This window comes from Gymnodraco acuticeps, unplaced genomic scaffold (genome assembly GCF_902827175.1).
Source record: "Gymnodraco acuticeps unplaced genomic scaffold, fGymAcu1.1, whole genome shotgun sequence".
NCBI classification, from domain to species: Eukaryota; Metazoa; Chordata; class Actinopteri; order Perciformes; family Bathydraconidae; genus Gymnodraco; species Gymnodraco acuticeps.
This window is the reverse complement of record NW_022992025.1, coordinates 52513-72500: the sequence shown is the minus strand read 5'-3', so window position 1 is coordinate 72500 and position 19988 is coordinate 52513. Positions and strand designations below refer to the sequence as shown.

Here is a 19988-nt window from a genome sequence, read left to right as displayed (position 1 = left end):
TACAGTAAACATACTCTAGAGCAGTGCTTCTCAAACTTTTTCAGTAATGTACCCCCTTTGAAACATTTTCTCAGCCAAGTACCCCCTGATCAACCCCGAACATTTTTGATAGAAAAAGCCTATATATATTTATATGTATTTTTTTAATCAACGGTTTTTTTTATCTCACGTACCCCCTGCAGTACCCCAACGTACCCCCAGGGGTCCGCGTACCCCCATTTGAGAATCACTGCTCTAGACAAAAAAACACACACACTGAGGAAACAAAAGTAACAGTCCCCAAACACAGCTGAGCATGCAGTCATGGTTAAGAGGTTGTTTTGACTTTTCAATTAGGCGGTCTTTTGAAACCTCAGTGTGTAACGTATAGCCGGACTGATGGGATCAGCTTTATGTTACACAGCGCCCCCCCCCCACTCAGAGAGGTACGGTAAAACCCATCAGAGGACACACTCACACACTCCTCAGAGGGAGGACATCACCTCCGTACAGTAACCACAGCAAATACACACACTATAGTCTAAATACTAGTATCTTGTTACAATAGCGGTGTTTTTGTGACCTTCATGTAAATCAAACTCTAACGCAGGAAGTGAATCAGTTTGTAGGATTCCTCCTTGTGAGATTTTGTGACGTCTAAAGAAATCTGAGAAGTATACATTTGCTAACATTAACTCACCTAGGATTAAGCTATATTCAATTCCGATCCTGTCTTTTTTTTAGCCTGCTGCACCCTGTCTAGTCTGCTACATTGAAACATCGTATAGTGAGACAAATAAATCAGATTGACAGACAGGTGTGACGCTGTTAGCGCACAAAACATTGAACACTTATTAAACAAATTAGCCAGATTAATGGATACATTTGACACATTACATGATGGACTCAAGTGCTCATATTTATTAATGTGCATTGTCACTTCTCAACTAAAGAAATACAACGACAGAATGAATACACTAGTATACTGCTCCTAATACTGGATTGGTTGAATGCAGAGTTTGAGTTTTCCGTCTTAGTTTTCGATGGTAGAGTTGGGACGTGTTCTTACTTTAGTGTAACGGTGTTGAAGAGGGATGTGATTGGGACATGTAAGCTTTAGAGGGATGTATGACAAACAGGTGTCTACATAGAGAAGCACACACACATAAACGCTGCCTATTCGGTGCTGGATTCAACCAAAACACTTCCACCCTCCTTAGAGCTGTGGTTCTGAATTGTGTTGACTTTTCAATATCAACGTGTTAATGTGTACAACCCTACTGAATACTGATTAACAGTCAGGGACTTGTTCCTTGTGCTCGGCAAGGGTGTAAGGACAGAGTGTTTTGTTCTTTGTATAATCTGTAAAGTCCCCGTTGATATACGGCTTTATAAATCAAATGTGTCTGACTGATAACAAAAACAAATGAGCGATGGAGAGAAGGAGAACCTACCAGAAAGGCCGACCTGCTGGCCCAGCACTGTGGCGTACAGGTGGGTGATGTTTCGGGAGTACCCTCCAAACGGGCGCTGGGGGTCCAGAGTGAGGGTGATGGGGACGGAGATGTTGATGGGTCCCGAGTCCTCCAGCAGCTGGGGCACCTGGGTACTGGACCGGGCCTGGCCGCTGGTCACCACCAGGCTGTCGGGGGTGGTGGACTCGTTCAGGCCGTGCTTTATCGTCTCGTTTTCCGACACACAGAAGTCCAGCTCGTTGAAGCGCAGCAGGAAGGTGTTCCAGTCCTGGAGGAAGCAGGAAGTGTGTGTGTGTGTGTGTGTGTGTGTGTGTGTGTGTGTGTGTGTGTTAATGTTTTTGGCAGAAGTGTGATTTACCAAACATCTATTACCTGATGTACTTCTCTGATTTGGTAAGTGGCAGCCTGTTAAGCAGCTCTCCTTTAGATTTTTCCCACTACTCTTACTTTTTATTGGACTTAGTTGAATTAATCTCTAATCTTTGTGAATCTGTGCCGTCCTGTTTTTCATTCTTATCCTATTGCTGTTAAACTACTGGATTTCCCCACGGGGATCAGACCCCATTTACACGCAAACCGAATGCATACGAAATTTAAAAAGTCTTCCGTCCACACGAGACCGCACGGGAGCGCTGGAGACGCTGTAGTACATATAACGGGCCTGTAAGTAGCGTAGTAGCTTCCGCCACAAAATACACCAAAAGCAGCGAAGAAGACCCCCGAGCATGGTTGCCATGGTTGCCCTTCTGTTTATGCCTGGCGGTGGATTTAGCAACATGTAGTTCATGTAGTTCTCCATGTCCACTTGTTGCTGATGGTTGTGGTAGAGGAGCTGTAGATTTTGCACTAACAGCTGTAGCATGGTCAGTAGCAGTAGCAGTAGCTATTGACAGTAGCTACTGACCATGCTACATCAATGAGCAGCTGAGGTTGGGAGAGGCGGGGCTATGGCTTCATCGTTATCAGGAAATAATCGTATAGGACGTACACACAGAGCCGTTTGCAGATCTATCCACCTTTCAATTCAATTCAAAACCTTTATTTATCCAGGTAAAATCCCATTGAGATCAATGATCTCTTTTTCAAGGGAGACCTGCAAACACCTTGGGGCCCGTTATCGTTTTGCGGGGTCCGTTTCCGCGTTAATGTTACGGCCTCGTGTGAACGAACAGGCTATACGAAAGAGAAAAGTAGCGGATACAACCGTTTGCGTTCTCGTGTAAACAGCACCTTAGTAAAGGCCCATCTTATCAATGTGTCACTGAAATCATATTGAAGTGTTGGGAAATGTAATCTTTAGAGCAGGGGTTTCCAAACTTTTTTCACAGAGGGCCACATACAGAAAAATATACAAAGGGCTGGGCCGCTCACTAGAGGTATATCGCCTCATAAGTTAGAAAATCAATCAAATTTAGGTAAATGATGGTTCATTTTCATTTCATTTCATTTCAAACCTTTATTTAACCAGATTGGTCCCATTGAGATCATAGATCTCTTTTTCAAGGGAGACCTGCAGCATATAGGTTCCACATGAAACAATAAAGGACATCATACATTATATTTACAGGATACATTTACATAGTTATAGACATTTACAAGTGGCCATAGTATCAACGAGCATTTCATTTAGCCTAGCTTTAAAAACATGCAGAGGAATGAGATTGCTCAGTTTCAATTCTTGCTGAAGATTGTTCCAAGCAAGTGGAGCTGCACATAAAAGCTGTCTTACCTAAGACAGTCCTTGCTCTTGGCACATCTAACAAGACTACATCATGCCATCTCAGAGATCGATGGTTGATATTGATGAAAAAACACACAGCTCTCCGTAGGGTTTCATTTATTGTGTTGGCAGCACATTCCTTAAAACAGGAGGCTCAGATTATTATAATAAGAGGAAATATGAAGGGTGTAATTTATTTGAAAATGGATTCTATTAACACACGAATACTGTGTGATATATTTAAGAAGTACAATAGCAGATGTTTAATTGGTGGGCCATATTTCATTATACTTTTTTAATTAGCTGAGGGCCGATTCAAAATGGTCCGAGGGGCCGCATTTGGCCCTCGGGCCGTAGTTTGGACACCCCTGCTTTAGAGGGATGGCTGTGTCTACATAGAGAAGCACACACATGTAAACAACCAAAACACTTACGCCCTCCTTAAAGCTGTGGTTCTGAATTATGTTACTTTTCAATATCAACGTGTTAATGTTTACCCTACTGATTTCCCTGTGTGTTTTTGTCCGAAGGATTTGTTATGATTTACCAAACATCCAGTACCTGATTTACATCTCTGATTTATGTGTCACTGAAATCATATTCACCCACATTGAAATAGAGGATGCAATAGGGCCGAGTTATTTGGAAGAAATGTCTGAATGCCATTATTTTGACTGGAATGGTAATTGTGATATGATTCACAATATCGGAGGGAATTTCTTTTAACGATTTCTCTCCTTTGATTCTAGAAACCAGAGATGTGTTCTGAAGACTGCGTAGGGTTGGAAATCTCCACACCACCACTATACTTCATTCAGTTCAGTTTTTTGACTGTATATATTTAATTATATTTTTCCGATAACAAATATGACTCGTCCTGCTTTATTTGTGACAAAATGAGAACAGTTGTTCAGCACTATCATGCACAAAACACATCTTAGTTATTTATTGATAGATCTCTATTTTGGCTTATATGCTCCTATCCTATTCAGATCCTCATGCAAATCTTTGTTTTTATGTATTATACTCAGCACACTATTGGCGCGTTTCCACTGCAGCGGGTAGCTCGCTTTAAGCGTGCCGAGCCGTGCGGGGCCCGTTTTTGGTTGCGTTTCCACTTGGCCTAGTACCGGCTAGCGGGTCCTAATTCACAGTTTTTCTGGCCCGACTAAATCGTGGTTCTAGGGCCAGGAACAACCGGGCTGAGTCGGGCTGAGTATGCTAAACTAGAGAGAGAATCGCTGGCAAGGGGGCTACAACTACAACAAGATGAACATATTTGACCGTGATTTAATTGTAATACACGTTTCTAAATGATGCCGAAGTAACAACATACTGATACCGGTTAGTAAAAACCATGAATTAATGCTTTGACAAGTCTGCAGACAGACGGCAGGCGAAAAACCCTTTTAAAATGCGTGTTTTCTAAATGGAGCTTGGCTAAGCTAACGTTATATATGCTCCGACCGTCCACACTCACAACAACGGCCTATACAGACATAAATAAACCAGCGACTGTATTCACCATGACACAGACAGTCTGTGGTTTGTACTCGTTTAACTTGTGTCTAGTTTCTGAACAGATATGAGGAGCTGTGAGCTCTGAGTGCTAAGAGCTAACAGCTGTGTTGTTTTTCTGGGGCTCTCATTGAAGATGACGTCACGGCTCCGCCTACACTGCGTTACTATAGTTACTACCCCAGTTCCTAAACTGTAATGGAAGCGCAGCATTAAAGTGAGCCGGGCCTAATAAGGGCCTAATAACCAAACCGAGCGAGGCCGAGCGAGGCCTGCAGTGGAAACGCGCCATATGACTGCATTTCAAATGGCATTATGTGTCTTATATAGATAGACTCAAGCTTTCCCTTACAAAGTGCATAATGTGTTGTATTGCATGCAGTATGCAAACAAAAGGGAGACACTTGTTATCATAACATTGCACATTGAACTTCTTGCACTTATATATCTGCTGCACACAGGATTGTGCGTTTGCATGACCAGAAAAGCAGACTGCAAACTGCAGTGTGCGATCGGAAGCTGAAGCTCGTGAAGCAAACTGTATTACCTTCTATATCCTTCTTTCCGCATACTAATTATATTAAATACAAAACTTGATTTGACTTCTTGTCTTGTCTGAATGCACTGTCATTTAAGTTAGAAGCTGGTGGACATAAGGTTTTTATGTACTGCGTAGCTTGCACAGTATATCAAGAAAACATGAATCCCTAATTGTAATAGTGAGACCAGCTTATTTTAGCCTCCTAAAAATGAACTGGATTAGACTAGAAAAGGCTGACGAGGTCATAGTGCAAGTCCAACATGGTGCAACATTTGGGCAAATGCTTTCTTGTGGGGAAAAAGCAAGTCACAAAGATCTCAAAGAGACATTTAGCATCTGCAGCGACCTAGTATGAGAGATTCTTAATGGAGGAGCAGACCATATCATTCATCTTTTTAAGAGCTTTGTTTACGACTCACCTCCGTCAACTCTGGAGACTTGATCTCTTTAATCTTGAAGAAATATCCGATGGTGAGGAAGCCGATGGCCACCGCACTGACGCTGATCATAAAGATGACCAGCGGTGGACGGGTGTTGATGTAGCTCCTCAGGTTCTCTATAGGATTTAACAGGTACACCTGCATATGGACAAATAAGAGAAGAGAAGAGAAGACTTTATTGTTGTGCCAGAGTTACAAAAATACAATAAACACAGCAGCATAATAGTAAAACTGTACACTAAAAGAGAAATTAAATATCTACAGGAAACATGAAGCATAGACGGTGACATCATTAATGTAAATATGACCAGTATTTAGTAGTGCAAACAAAATACACAATGTCTTAACGATCAAGCATTAATCTCATGAACCTCAAGATCTCTTTAACACTGGCGGTAAACGACAGGCCTTGACACATGATTCACTTATATGTAACGTATAAATAAGGAAGTCTCAAAGCCACTTATCTCTCCTAAACAAAGGATATAACTGCCTGTGCAATAACTTTAAAGAAATGACGTTGAATTAATAAAAAAATATCTTAAAAGTGATTCATTAAAAAGATTGGGCCGGGATGTGGATAAAGGTGTGTTTAGCATATATAACATATTTAGGGTTATCGTTATGTGAATGTAAAGTTTATTTTGAATCTAATTGCGCATTTCCACGACAGCGCGGTTTAAGCGTGCTGTGCCCGGCCCGGCTCGTTATTGGTTGCATTTCCACTTGGCTTTTTCAGTTTTCTGGCTCTCCAAAATCGAGGTTCTTTCCGGGCCAACAACCGGGCTGAGTATGCTGAACTAGTGAGAGAACCGCTGGCAACTACTACAACATGAACATATTTGACCATGATTTAATTGTAATACACGTTTCTAAATGATGCCGAAGTAACAACATACTGATACCAGTTAGTAAAAACCATGAATGAATGCTTTGACAAGTCTGCAGACAGACGGCAGAGAAACACCTTTTAAAATGCGTGTTTTCTGAATGGAGATCGGCTAAGCTAACGTTATATATGCTCCGACCGTCCACACTCACAACAACGGCCGACAGACATAAATAAACCAGCGACTGTATTCGCCATGACACAGGCAGTCTGTGGTTTGTACTTGTTTAACTTTTGTCTAGTTTCTGAACAGATATGAGGAGCTGTGAGCTCTGAGTGCTAACAGCTAACGGCTGTGTTGGTTTTGTGGTTCTCATTGAAGATGACGTCACGGCTCCGCCTACACTGCGTTACTATAGTTACTGCCCCAGCTACTAAACTGTAATGGAAACGCAGCATAAAGTGAGCCTGGAAGGCCTAACGAGGCCTAGCCCTACCGTACTAAGCCGAGCGAGGCCCTGCAGTGGAAAAGGGCCATCAGTCAGTATCAGATTTGATATGATATATGGTTATGAGCGAAATGCAAATGATGTTTTATGCATTGTTGTGGTTAAGTTGATTACATGTAGCATCTGATGCTCTGAATTGAGGAAGGATGTAATCTAATTTAAACAATATCATAATTCAGGGTTAACGGTAATGATGTGCACAGGTTCCATGTAAGTCGAACTGGACACATTTGATTAATGATGAATCAATATCAACCCTTCAGTACATTTAGAGTCCCACCCAGTCTCCAACAGAACACATTTAAGGCTTGTATATAATCTTTGGTCGAGTTCCTTAATGTTCTTTTAGGCTGCAGCAAAGACGGCTTAGATCTTATAATTGTAATAAATGTATTAATGTGGAATGGGTTGTTAACATAAAGGTCATAAACGGACGTCTCTGTAGCACTGTTGCTTTTCATTTAACTACTGTTTCTGCCTGTAATGATATTTAAAGTTAGGGTATTATACAAACATGAATAACTCTTAATCAGTCGTACCCTAAAGATCACTTGGAAATGGGGTTATGAGAGGAAAGTAAAGATTGTCAATCTCAATTAAAACGTTTTACAAACCATCAAAAATCATCCATTTGTTTAAGAAGACATCGCTCCCATGCCGACAGTCTTATATAGTTTGACATAAAGTGTTGACTTCGAAGAACCATCTCTGTTAGTGCCGGGTCAAGATACTTTATAATCCAGAAGGCTGGTTTATCAAGTTGAACGAGTGACTAAAGTTCAAAAGAATGTAATGTAGACATTGCGTTTGACTTGGAACACAATGTGTTATTTCCTGTGCTACACACCTTGGTATGCATTGTATATTACAATTATGGTTGCAATTATCAAAGAGGGTCATGTTTTTTTAGGTGAAAGGTGTTTGTCATGTTATAAGTAGGGAGGTGTGTGGCGCAGTGGGTTGGTGTTGGTGTTTGGATCAGGTTCAAACCCCACTGCAGTCAGCATGTCGTTGTGTCCCTGAGACCCTTCACCCCAAAGTGCTCCAGTGGAGATTGTCCACAGTATTGAGTGGAAGTCGCTTTGGATAAAAGCGTCTAGCAAGGAACAAGTATTAAGCTATGTTTGCTTTTTTTACTCTTGAACTGTACATTTCTCTGATGTAATTTGACTTCACACCATTTGTTTTATATCTTAAGTTAATTTGCACAGTTGGATGAATGGTATGAAATATAATCAAGTGTTAAATCAGACTTTAGTTCCACCTGGAGTAAATCCACAAGCTACCCTGCAGTATACAAAGTCCTTCAAACTAGCTGCACCTTCACCAGCTTTGAGAACACTTTCATGATCATTATAAAACATATCATATATATTATTCTTAAATGGACCAATCTGCACAATGACTACTTTTACTGTCGCTACTTTCACTATATTTAGATGCTAATATTGTTTTACTTTTACTAACATTTTGATTGCAACCTACACTTTGGTACTTCTACTTTTACTTAAGAACAAGAGTACTTCTTTCACCTCTGTGTCGGATCAATAAAGTCCTTATATAATGTTTGTTATCGAAAGGCAGGCTCCCTAACACCTCAAAGTGAATATATATTAACCAAAAACCTATACATTTAAAGGGTTTGTGTTTGACTTTCTGCATTAAAGAGACTGCATCCAGATTACATGAGCTGTCAACCTTGTAGCACGATAAGCTAGCTGCCAAGCTGTGATATATGTGGGTTTAAACTGTAAAGCAGCGGTGTTAAATGTAATAAAAACAACACATTCTCACCATGTTGTCTTTCTCTACGTCGGATGCTAGCTGGGAGGTTCGTTGTGCGCCACAATAAAACAGCAGTTGGGCTAGCAAGCTAAGCTAAAGCTAGCATGTACTGCTTTTGCTAGCTGCCCCGAAATCTAGTCCCTCCTGCTGCTGAAAGCAAGGCTAAAAAGCAAAAGTCGGTGTTCGGTGGAGACAGCCAGACTTTCAGCGTGAGAAGAACCACGTATACTCCTTCCCATTATTTGCTGTAATGGTTCCCTGCAGCTGTGCTGACAAATATCTCCTGAGTACAGTCTGGATAATAACGTCAATACTGTATCTGGGTCCTCCTCCGCACTGCGTAGTAAAAGCGTCGCAGCGCCGCCTTCCTGTTATTCCCGTAGAACGTGCACTGGAAATTGGTTCTCGATATTGGTCGAACATACGTTGAGTGACGTCCCGACATACGCAATTTACGTAAGAGGGAACGTCCAGTGTGTTTACATTTTTGTTGAGGGTTAAAGCTGTAACGTAAGGAAATGTAAGGTAATATAGCACATTTTCAGACACAGAGGCAATTCAAAGTGCTTTACATCACAAAATAAACATAATGGAATAACATATTCATAACAAACATGCATTAACGAGATACAGAATAGTTTAAAAACAACATTGTAAATATGGTAGGTGCTAAAAAAAAGTTAAAAGGCTTCTGGGTAAGCAGCTGAAAAAAATAGTGTTTTTAGCCTCGACTTAAAAGAACTCAGTTGGTGAAGACCTCAGGGTTTCTGGAAGTTTGGTCCATTTTTGGGGAGCATAACAACTAAAAGGTAGGAAATATAACACTACCCAACACAGACCCCACAACACCTGTAACAACAATGTTACATAAAACTGTGCAATATATACTTTTATACTAGGGAATATTGTCATTCTGCAGCTACTTCATTACTTTCTACTTGTTTCACTTATTATTTCATAATGCGGCTACATACCTTTTTTATACTTAGTTGAAATGTCTCATTTGTTTGCTCACTTAAATACTGTCACTTTACTAAATACAGTTTTTATCGTGTCTTTATCAGTACTGTCTCTTTGCTGTAACTATGCAATCAAGGAATTCAGATTCTGATTAACACACGATGAAGACGGCTCATGATTTATGCTTGTTTCATGTTTCTCACTCAGTGTTTTGGTTTCCTGTGTGATTCAGCATCACCTTCCTCATTCTGTTTCAAAGTACTGTTTAACTCTCAGAGCTCATCCTCTTCTAGGTTAACAGAGGACGATTACATTTCTTGAATGAGATGGAAATAATGTGATCAATGACTGAAGGAGAAACACTGGATGTCATTATTAATTGAGTTCAGCTAAACCTATTGCAAAATACATGACATGTTGTTTTGACCAAGAGTCTCAATGTGTGGTGACTTGAGTCCTCTTGACCTACAATGTTAGGGAGTCATTGAAGGCAGCATTACAAGGGACATTGTGATAGGGACTAGAGCAGGCTATTTTATTATTACCTATTATTATTATTATTAGACCATCAAGTGCTCCACAATCTGTGGTTGGAAATATGAATACATAAACAATCCTATCTGGATTTAATACAAATAAATACACATTTAATGGCATTTTTTCTGGCATCTGGATATTTTATGTTATATTTCTTTATTTCAGAAAAATAATTTAGAGACATTTTTACAATAAAAAAAACCAAAGACTGAGATTTTCACTTTTGTCCTCTTACTTCTTTTATTAACAAGAAACATGTTATTTTGTACAGACATGTTAATGTAGCACTCATCTCACATGTTGAAAATAGAAACACCATTTATTACAAACTCAACCTGTTAGCTTTTCTTTTTGATCACTTTTCTTTTAATGTGTTTTATTTCCTTCTTCAAACTTTCATTTATGCGTTCAACACTTTGAGACTAAGTCAAACATAGCCTCCATGGCTCAACAGACACAGGAAGGAGCGCCGCCTAAAGAAACTCCAACATCTACAGAACAACTCACGAGAAGATGTTAAAGCACATCCCATAATGTTTGATTGACAGCTGATCTCTGTGCTGTGACGACATGAACAATCAGCTCTCAGCAACAATGATGGACACACAGTGAGTTTAAGAAGTAGAAGAGTTCCTCAAATGACTTCAGGCTATTTCCGTTTACACAACTCAGCTGTGGCTCCATAATGAAAAAGCAAAACTCCAGCATGTAGCGGCTGAGTGAATGTGGTCTGGACTCTGTGGAGGAGAGTCATGGTTTCATAGACGATGCTGTAGAAGGACAGAATACCTGCTCTGTGATCCAGGTACACTCCTACTCTGGAGGACTGAGGACCTGAGACGGGAGTGCGTATACTGTTGTAAAGAAATGAATAACTGTTTTGGTCACAATCTAAGGACCAAGATTTGTCATTGAATCCAAATCTACATTCAGCCCCCCCCCCTGCTCTGAGGATATTCTTGTATACGACTGCTACACGAACTCCTTCCCCTCTCCACTCCACCTCCCAGTAACAACGTCCAGTCAGACTCTCTCTACTCAGGACCTGCTCATAAAAAGTGAATCTGTCTGGGTGACTGGAATAAGACTGTTGTTGTTCCATGTATGTTGTTTTTCTGCTCCCCTCAGATAATAACAGATATGTGTATGCTGTGTTTGGATCCAGTGTGATCTCCTGTGAATATTGTAAGAACCCAGCTCTGGTGGTGGGCTCTGCTGCTGACAGTAAAACATCCACTTCAGACGATGAGACGTTTGTCCATCCCTCTCTCAGGACGTCCTGTAGTTTGTCTCTGACTGCTGACAGGGCCGCCGTCACGTCCTCACAGTAGCTCAGAGGACGGATGTTGATGCTAGAGGAGGGTGTAGCTTCACTGAGGGCTGGCAGTGAGGGGTAGCTGAGCAGAAACTGGTTGTGATCCTCTGTGTGAGACAGCAGCTTCAGCTCAGCGTCTCTCCTCTTCAGCTCCCTGATCTCCTGCTCCAGCTTCTCCTGAAGCTCTTTGACTCGACTCACTTCTCTCTTCTGCTGGGATCTGACCTGCTGCTTCACATCAGAGCTTCTCTTCTCCATGAGACGGATCAGCTCAGTGAACGTCTTCTCACTGTCCTCCACTGCTTTATCAGCAGAGCCATTGACGGCCTCCACCTCCTGCTGAAGCCGCTTCACCTCCTTCTCTCTGTCCTGGATCCTCTGCTGGATGTTTAGTCGACTCCCCTCCAGCTCTCTCTGCCTCTCAGTCCTCTCTGCTGCCGCTGACACCGTGTCGTGGCCCTCATGGTCATCCATAGTGCAGATTAAACAGATACACTGCTGATCACTGCGGCAGAACATATTCATCACCTCGTCGTGACGAGAGCAGATGTTCTCCTGGAGCTTCTTGGAGGGCTCCACCAGCTTGTGTTTTTTTAATGGAGCTGCGTCATAATGAGGCTGGAGGTGTTGGTCACAGTAAGAGGCCACACACTGCAGACAGGACTTACAGGCTCTCAGTTTCCTCCCAGTGCAGACATCACAGGCCACATCTTCAGCTCCAGCATAGCGGAGATCAACAGGAGCAGCTTGGAGTCCAGTCTTCTTCAGCTCCTCCACTAAAGCTGCTAACATGGTGCTTTTCAGCAGGACAGGCCTCGGTTTGAAGCTCCTTCTACACTGAGGGCAGCTGTGGATTAGCTCTCTATCCCAGTGGTGTTTAATGCACTTCATGCAGTAGCTATGTCCACAGGGAATAGTCACCGGATCCTTCAGTAGATCCAGACAGATGGAACAAGAGAAGGTTTCCCGGTCCAGCTGAACTCCTTTCTGCGCCATTTCACCTCTCAGTAGCAGCGAGCGTCTGAGTTTCACTTCCTGAGAACTGTGTGAGCTGTGATCTGAACAGCATGTGTGATGTGGCTGTCAGCTCTTGGACTTTACCCACATGTTGGTTACACCCATCCTCCTCAGTTTGTATCTAAAGGGGAGGAACCAGGAAATACAGAGTGGAGCTGGCTGTGTGTGAGAGCAGGAAGAAGAGGGAGGGCTTATCTGATTCATTCCAGGAAGAGGAGCAGCGCTGACTCTGAACTGTTTCCTCATTTACAAACGGAGCCTCGCTGACAACCTGCTCTACATTTGAAAACAGTCTTCAGCTCATGGTAGCAGTGGTGTAAGAAGTACTCAGATATTCTACTAAAGCAAAAGTAGAAATACTAAGGTATAACAAATACTGTGTTACAAGTAAAAGTACAGAAGCTTTGGTATCAAAATATTAGAGTATCAAAAGTCAAAGTACTCCGTATGTATAATGGCCTTTTTCAGAATCATATATATATATATTGAGTTACTGGGCTACTATAATGATTATTGATGTGTTTTATCACAGTTAGTAAATGTAGAGCTAATTTGAATAACTTGATGTCCTGCTGCTGCTATCTTAACCTATAAATACCTGTCAACGTGTAATTAATATAACACTACCCAACACAGATCCCACAACACCTGGAACAACAATGTTGTAACATAAAACTGTGTGTGTACTTTTATTCTAGGGAATATTGTCATTCTGCAGCTACTTCATTACTTTCTACTTGTTTCACTTATTATTTCATAATGCGGCTACATACCTTTTTTATACTTAATTTAAATGTTCTCATTTGTTTGCTCACTTAAATACTGTCACTTTACTAAATACAGTTTTTATTGTTGTCTATCAGTACTGTCTCTTTGCTGTAACTATGCAATCAAGGAATTCAGATTCTGATTAACACACGATGAAGACGGCTCATGATTTATGCTTGTTTCATGTTTCCCACTCAGTGTTTTGGTTTCCTGTGTGATTCAGCATCCTTCCTCATTCTGTTTCAAAGTACTGTTTAACTCTCAAAGCTCATCCTCTTCTAGGTTAACAGAGGACGATTACATTTCTTGAATGAGATGGAAATAATGTGATCAATGACTGAAGGAGAAACACTGGATGTCATTATTAATTGAGTTCAGCTAAACCTACTTATTGCAAAATACATGACATGTTGTTTTGACCAAGAGTCTCAATGTGTGGTGACTTAAGTCCTCTTGACCTACAATGTTAGGGAGTCATTGAAGGCAGCATTACAAGGGACACTGTGAATAGGGACTAGAGCAGGCTATTTTATTATTACCTATTATTATTATTATTAGACCATCAAGTGCTCCACAATCTGTGGTTGGAAATATGAATACATAAACAATCCTATCTGGATTTAATACAAATAAATACACATTTAATGGCATTTTTTCTGGCATCTGGATATTTTATGTTATATTTCTTTGTTTCAGAAAAATTATCTAGAGATATTTTAATAATTAAAAAAACAAAAGACTGAGATTTTCTCTTTTGTATTTTATTTTATTAACAACAAAAACCCCAACATGTTATTTTGTACAGACATGTTAATGTGGCACTCATCTCACTTGTTGAAAATAGAAACACCATTTATTACAAACTCAACCTGTTAGCTTTTCTTTTTGATCACTTTTCTTTTAATGTGTTTTATTTCCTTCTTCAAACTTTCATTTATGCGTTCAACACTTTGAGACTAAGTCAAACACAAAAGACCTTTAGAATAAAATATCTACAATGAAAGAATCTCTGGTGCTTTCTCTCTTAAGACTCCTGCTTTACAAGAGAAACAACAACATACAAATACATCAATATCGATATTCAACACATATTTAGAGCCAAGTTTACATTTTCATGCAGAGAAATATGAGTTGAGGTTAACAGAAATGCTCCTGAGCAGTGACAGCCTCCATGGCTCAACAGACACAGGAAGGAGCGCCGCCTAAAGAAACTCCAACATCTACAGAACAACTCACGAGAAGATGTTAAAGCACATCCCATAATGTTTGATTGACAGCTGATCTCTGTGCTGTGACGACATGAACAACCAGCTCTCAGCAACAATGATGGACACACAGTGAGTTTAAGAAGTAGTTCCTCAAATGACTTCAGGCTATTTCCATTTACACAACTCAGCTGTGGCTCCCAAACCAAAACGATAAAGATAAAGTCCAGCATGTAGCGGCTGAGTGAATGTGGTCTGGACTCTGTGGAGGAGAGTCATGGTTTTAGAGACGCTGTAGAAGGACAGAATACCTGCTCTGTGATCCAGGTACACTCCTACTCTGGAGGACAGAGGACCTGAGACGGGAGTGAGGATTTTGTTGTAACTAAATGTATATCTGTTTTGGTCACAATATAAGGACCAAGATTTGTCATTGAATCCGAATTCACATTCATTCCCCTCCCCTGCTCTGAGGATATTCTTGTATACGACTGCTACACGAACTCCTTCCCCTCTCCACTCCACCTCCCAGTAACAACGTCCAGTCAGACTCTCTCTACTCAGGACCTGCTTATAAAAAGTGAATCTGTCTGGATGATTAGAATAAGACTGCAGTTGTCCCATGTATGCTGCTTTTCTGTTCCCCTCAGATAATAACAGCCGTGTGTTTGCTGTGTTTGGATCCAGTGTGATCTCCTGTGAATATTGTAAGAACCCAGCTCTGGTGGTGGGCTCTGCTGCTGACAGTAAAACATCCACTTCAGTCGGTGAGACGTTTGTCCATTCCTCTCTCAGGGCGTCCTGTAGTTTGTCTCTGAGTGCTGACAGGGCCGCCGTCATGTCCTCAAAGTAGCTCAGAGGACGGATGTAGATGCTGGAGGAGTGTGTAGCTTCACTGAGGGCTGGCAGTGAGGGGTAGCTGTGCAGAAACTGGTTGTGATCCTCTGTGTGAGACAGCAGCTTCAGCTCAGCGTCTCTCCTCTTCAGCTCAGAGATCTCCTGCTCCAGCTTCTCCTGAAGCTCTTTGACTCGACTCACTTCTCTCTTCTGCTGGGATCTGACCTGCTGCTTCACATCAGAGCTTCTGTTCTCCATGAGACGGATCAGCTCAGTGAACGTCTTCTCACTGTCCTCCACTGCTTTATCAGCAGAGCCATTGACGGCCTGCACCTCCTGCTGAAGCAGCTTCACCCTCCTTCTCTCTGTCCTGGATCCTCTGCTGGATGTTGAGTCGACTCCCCTCCAGCTCTCTCTGCCTCTCAGTCCTCTCTGCTGCCGCTGACACCGTGTCGTGGCCTTTGTGTTCGTCCACAGAGCAGAGATAACAGATACTCTGCTGATCAGTGCGGCAGAACAGCTTCAACACCTCGTCGTGACGAGAGCAGATGTTCTCCTGGAGCTTCTTGGAGGGCTCCACCAGCTTGTGTTTTTTTAATGGAGCTGCGTCATAATGAGGCTGAAGGTGTTGGTCACAGTAAGAGGCCACACACTGCAGACAGGACTTACAGGCTCTCAGTTTCCTCCCAGTGCAGACATCACAGGCCACATCTTCAGCTCCAGCATAGCAGAGATCAGTAGTAGCAGCTTGGAGTCCAGTCTTCTTCAGCTCCTCCACTAAAGCTGCTAACATGGTGCTTTTCAGCAGGACAGGCCTCGGTGTGAAGCTCCTTCTGCACTGAGGGCAGCTGTGGATTAGCTCTCCATTCCAGTGGTGTGTAATGCACTTCATGCAGTAGCTATGTCCACAGGGAATAGTGACCGGATCCTTCAGTAGATCCAGACAGATGGAACAAGAGAAGGTTTCCCGGTCCAGCCGAACTCCTTTCTGCGCCATTTCACCTCTGAGTAGCAGCGAGTGTCTGAGTTTCACTTCCTGAGAACTGTGTGAGCTGTGATCTGAACAGCATGTGTGTGTGCAGTGAATGTGGCCTGTCAGCTCTTGTACTTTACCCACATGTTGGTTACACCCATCCTTCTCAGCGTGGATCCAAAGGGGAGGAACCAGGAAATACAGAGTGGAGCTGGCTGTGTCTGAGAGCAGGAAGAAGAGGGAGGGCTTATCTGATTCATTCCAGGAAGAGGAGCAGCGCTGACACTCTGAACGGTTTCCTCATTTACAAACGGAGCCTCGCTGACAACCTGCTCTACATTTGAAAACAGTCTTCAGCTCATGGTAGCAGTGGTGTAAGAAGTACTCAGATATTCTACTAAAGCAAAAGTAGAAATACTAAGGTATAACAAATACTGTGTTACAAGTAAAAGTACAGAAGCTTTGGTATCAAAATATTAGAGTACCAAAAGTAAAAGTACTCCGTATGTATAATGGCCTTTTTCAGAATCGTATATAAATATATTGAGTTACTGGGTTACTATAATGATTATTGATGTGTTTTATCACAGTTAGTAAATGTAGAGCTAATTTGAATAACTTGATGTCCTGCTGCTGCCATCTTAACCTAGATAGCCAGACAAAGTGTAATTAATAATGTATTTATGTTTTGAATGATCTAATAATCTATATCTAACTAGTAACTATCCATCCACTGTTTATTCATATTTTGTTTAAGCTAATCATTTGTATTTATAGAGTAACTAGTAACTAATTTAGTCAAATAAATGCAATGCTTTCTGTGGTCATGACTACTTCACTTTGACTGTGGTCTTTTTTTTAGCTCTTTAATGAATATGAAAACCCCCTGCAATCGTATATTTTCCAGTCCTGAGGTGGTTTAAAAATATCTCCTGAAAATGAATTCACAAGACAGTAAAAACTGAAAATCATGAATTATTTTCAGTCAGGTAATAACAGTATATCTGTGATGCATTTTCTTCAAACTGTTAACTCTGTCAGGGCGTGTGGAAAATGGGACCCAAGTGCAGTTTAAAAAAGGACTAAAAAAGGTAGACAAAAAGCGAGCTTTATTATAAAAAGCCGAAGGCAGGAAAAAACAAGAAACGAATTACCAGAAACAAAACCGGGGAGTACGACAGACAGGAACAAACTTACGACGGGAACAGGCAGGAGACACGGACAAGCATAGGTGACAGGGACATGAAATGACGACGAACAGACATGGAGCACAGGGGAAGACAAGACTAAATACACAAGAAGGGTAATCACAGGACAAGACACAGCTGGCAGGGGAGGCAGAAACACAAGGGCAACAGGTGAACACAATGAGGCACAATCAGACACAGGAGGGAAACTAACGACAGGAAGTCAAACACAGGAAGTAGGATCAGACAGACACAAGGATGAAAACATGTCAAAACAAAAAGGTGGAAAATGAAAACAAAAATCCAAAACCATGACAGACGGGGTCTCGGGCGGACGGCCCGGGGGCAAGGCAGAGTACGAGGAGTCAGGGGGCCGGGCTCAAGGGCGAAGAGCACGGCTGGGGAACTCAGGAGGCCGGGCTTGAGGGCGAAGGCTACGGCACTCAGGGGGCCGGGCTCGAGGGCGAAGACCGCACAGCTCCGGAGGACGGACAGGCCCCGGAGCCGGTGGGACAGGCGTAGACGGGATCCTGGACATGACCTGGGCTAGTCTCAATGGGACGCCGGATGGAGCAAGGGCTGGTGTAGATTGGACCACCAACGCAAGAGAGCAAGGAGTAGGTAGGGCCCCTGGCGGAAGAGGACAAGGAGTTGGCATCCCCCCACCCTGCTCTGCTGATATTCTTGTATGCGACAGCTACATAAACTCCTCCTCTCCCTCTCCAACCACCTCCCAGTAACAACGTCCAGTCAGACTCTCTCTACTCAGGACCTGATCATAAAAAGTGAATCTGTCTGGGTGACTGGAATAAGACTGATCTTGTTTCATGAATGTTGCTTTTCTGCTCCCCTCAGATAATACCAGATATGTGTATGCTGTGTTTGGATCCAGTGTGATTCCCTGTGAATATTTTAAGAACCCAGCTCTGGTGGTGGGCTCTGCTGCTGACAGTAAAACATCTGACAGGGCCGCCGTCATAACCTCAAAGTAGCTCAGAGGACGGATGTTGATGCTGGAGGAGTGTGGAGGTTCACTGAGGAATGAGAGTGAGGTGGTGCTGTGCAGAAACTGGTTGTGATCCTCTGTGTGAGACAGCAGCTTCAGCTCAGCATCTCTCCTCTTCAGCTCTGAGATCTCTGCTGCCGCTGACACCATGTCGTGGCCCTCATGGTCATCCATAGTGCAGATTAAACAGATACACTGCTGATCACTGCGGCAGAACATATTCATCACCTCGTCGTGACGAGAGCAGATGCTCTCCTGGAGCTTCTTGGAGGGCTCCACCAGCTTGTGTTTTTTAAAGACAGGTAATTCATAATGAGGCTGGAGGTGTTCGTCACAGTAAGAGGCCAGACACACGAGGCAGGACTTACAGGCTCTCAGCTTCCTCCCAGTGCAGACATCACAGGCCACATCTTCAGCTCCAGCATAGCGGAGATCAGCAGGAGCAGCTTGGAGTCCAGTCTTCTTCAGCTCCTCCACTAAAGCTGCTAACATGGTGCTTTTCAGCAGGACAGGCCTCGGTGTGAAGCTCCTTCTACACTGAGGGCAGCTGTGGATTAGCTCTCCATCCCAGTGCTGTTTAATACAGTCCATGCAGTAGCTGTGTCCACAGGGAATAGTGACCGGATCCTTCAGTAGATCCAGACAGATCGGACAAGAGAAGGTTTCCCTGTCCAGCTGAACTCCTTTCTGCGCCATTTCACCTCTGAGTAGCAGCGAGTGTCTGAGTTTCACTTCCTGAGAGCTGAAACTAGTGTAACAGGTGATCTGAACAGCATGTGTGATGTGGCTGTCAGCTCTTGGACTTTACCCGCATGTTGGTTACACCCATCCTCCTCAGTGTGGATCCAAAGGGTACGAAATACAGAGTGGAGCTGGCTGTGTCTGAGAGCAGGAAGAAGAGGGAGGGCTTATCTGATTCATTCCAGGAGGTTCAAGGTTCAAGCCTTTTATTAGTCATACGTGCATAGCTACAGTGTAGTTATGTCGTTTAAAATCTTAGGTCAAAGGCTCCTCCAACAGAGCAACACAATAAAAGAGAAAAATAAAAAAAATAGTGCAGGTAACAAATATCTCCTGAAAATGAATTCACAATGCAGTGAAAACTGAAATTCCATGCTTTTTCCTCATGAATTAACAACACAGGAGTGGCTAAAGAAGAAGCACATTTAGGTGATGGAGGGGCCGAGCCAGTCTCCGGACCTCAATCCCATAGAAAATCTGTGGAGGGAGCTTAAGCTTCGAGACGCCAAGCATCAGCCTCAACACCTGAAGGATTTGGAGAAGGTCTTCAGAGAGGAGTGGACCACAATCCTTCCTGAGATGTGCACAAACCCAACTACAAGAAGTGTCTGACCTCTGTGTGTCCAACAAGGGTTTCTCCACCAAG

General features: G+C 42.6%; 2 protein-coding genes and 1 pseudogene across 3 annotated transcripts in view; all 3 read right to left on the bottom strand.

The window, feature by feature from the left end:
* The window catches only part of tmem248 (transmembrane protein 248), a 19663-nt gene extending 10505 nt beyond the window's left edge, over positions 1-9158 (bottom strand). The window contains exons 1-3 of one of the 2 annotated variants that reach the window (XM_034201550.1): positions 8806-9158; positions 5653-5811; positions 1434-1722 (exon numbers count right to left, since the gene is read on the bottom strand). In XM_034201550.1, the coding sequence (XP_034057441.1) occupies positions 1434-1722; positions 5653-5811; positions 8806-8808 (451 nt within the window). In that variant the 5' untranslated portion in view covers positions 8809-9158. The remainder of the gene's footprint in view (positions 1-1433; positions 1723-5652; positions 5812-8805) is intronic. The other variant, XM_034201551.1, reaches the window with a different exon arrangement.
* Positions 9159-10507: 1349 nt separating this feature from the next.
* On the bottom strand, positions 10508-12658 carry LOC117536616 (tripartite motif-containing protein 16-like). Its single transcript, XM_034201552.1, has one exon. The coding sequence runs from the start codon at positions 12602-12604 to the stop codon at positions 10943-10945; it is 1662 nt and encodes a 553-aa protein (XP_034057443.1). The 5' UTR covers positions 12605-12658; the 3' UTR covers positions 10508-10942.
* Positions 12659-14143: 1485 nt separating this feature from the next.
* Positions 14144-19414, bottom strand: LOC117536611 (annotated as a pseudogene).
* Positions 19415-19988: the final 574 nt, after the last annotated feature.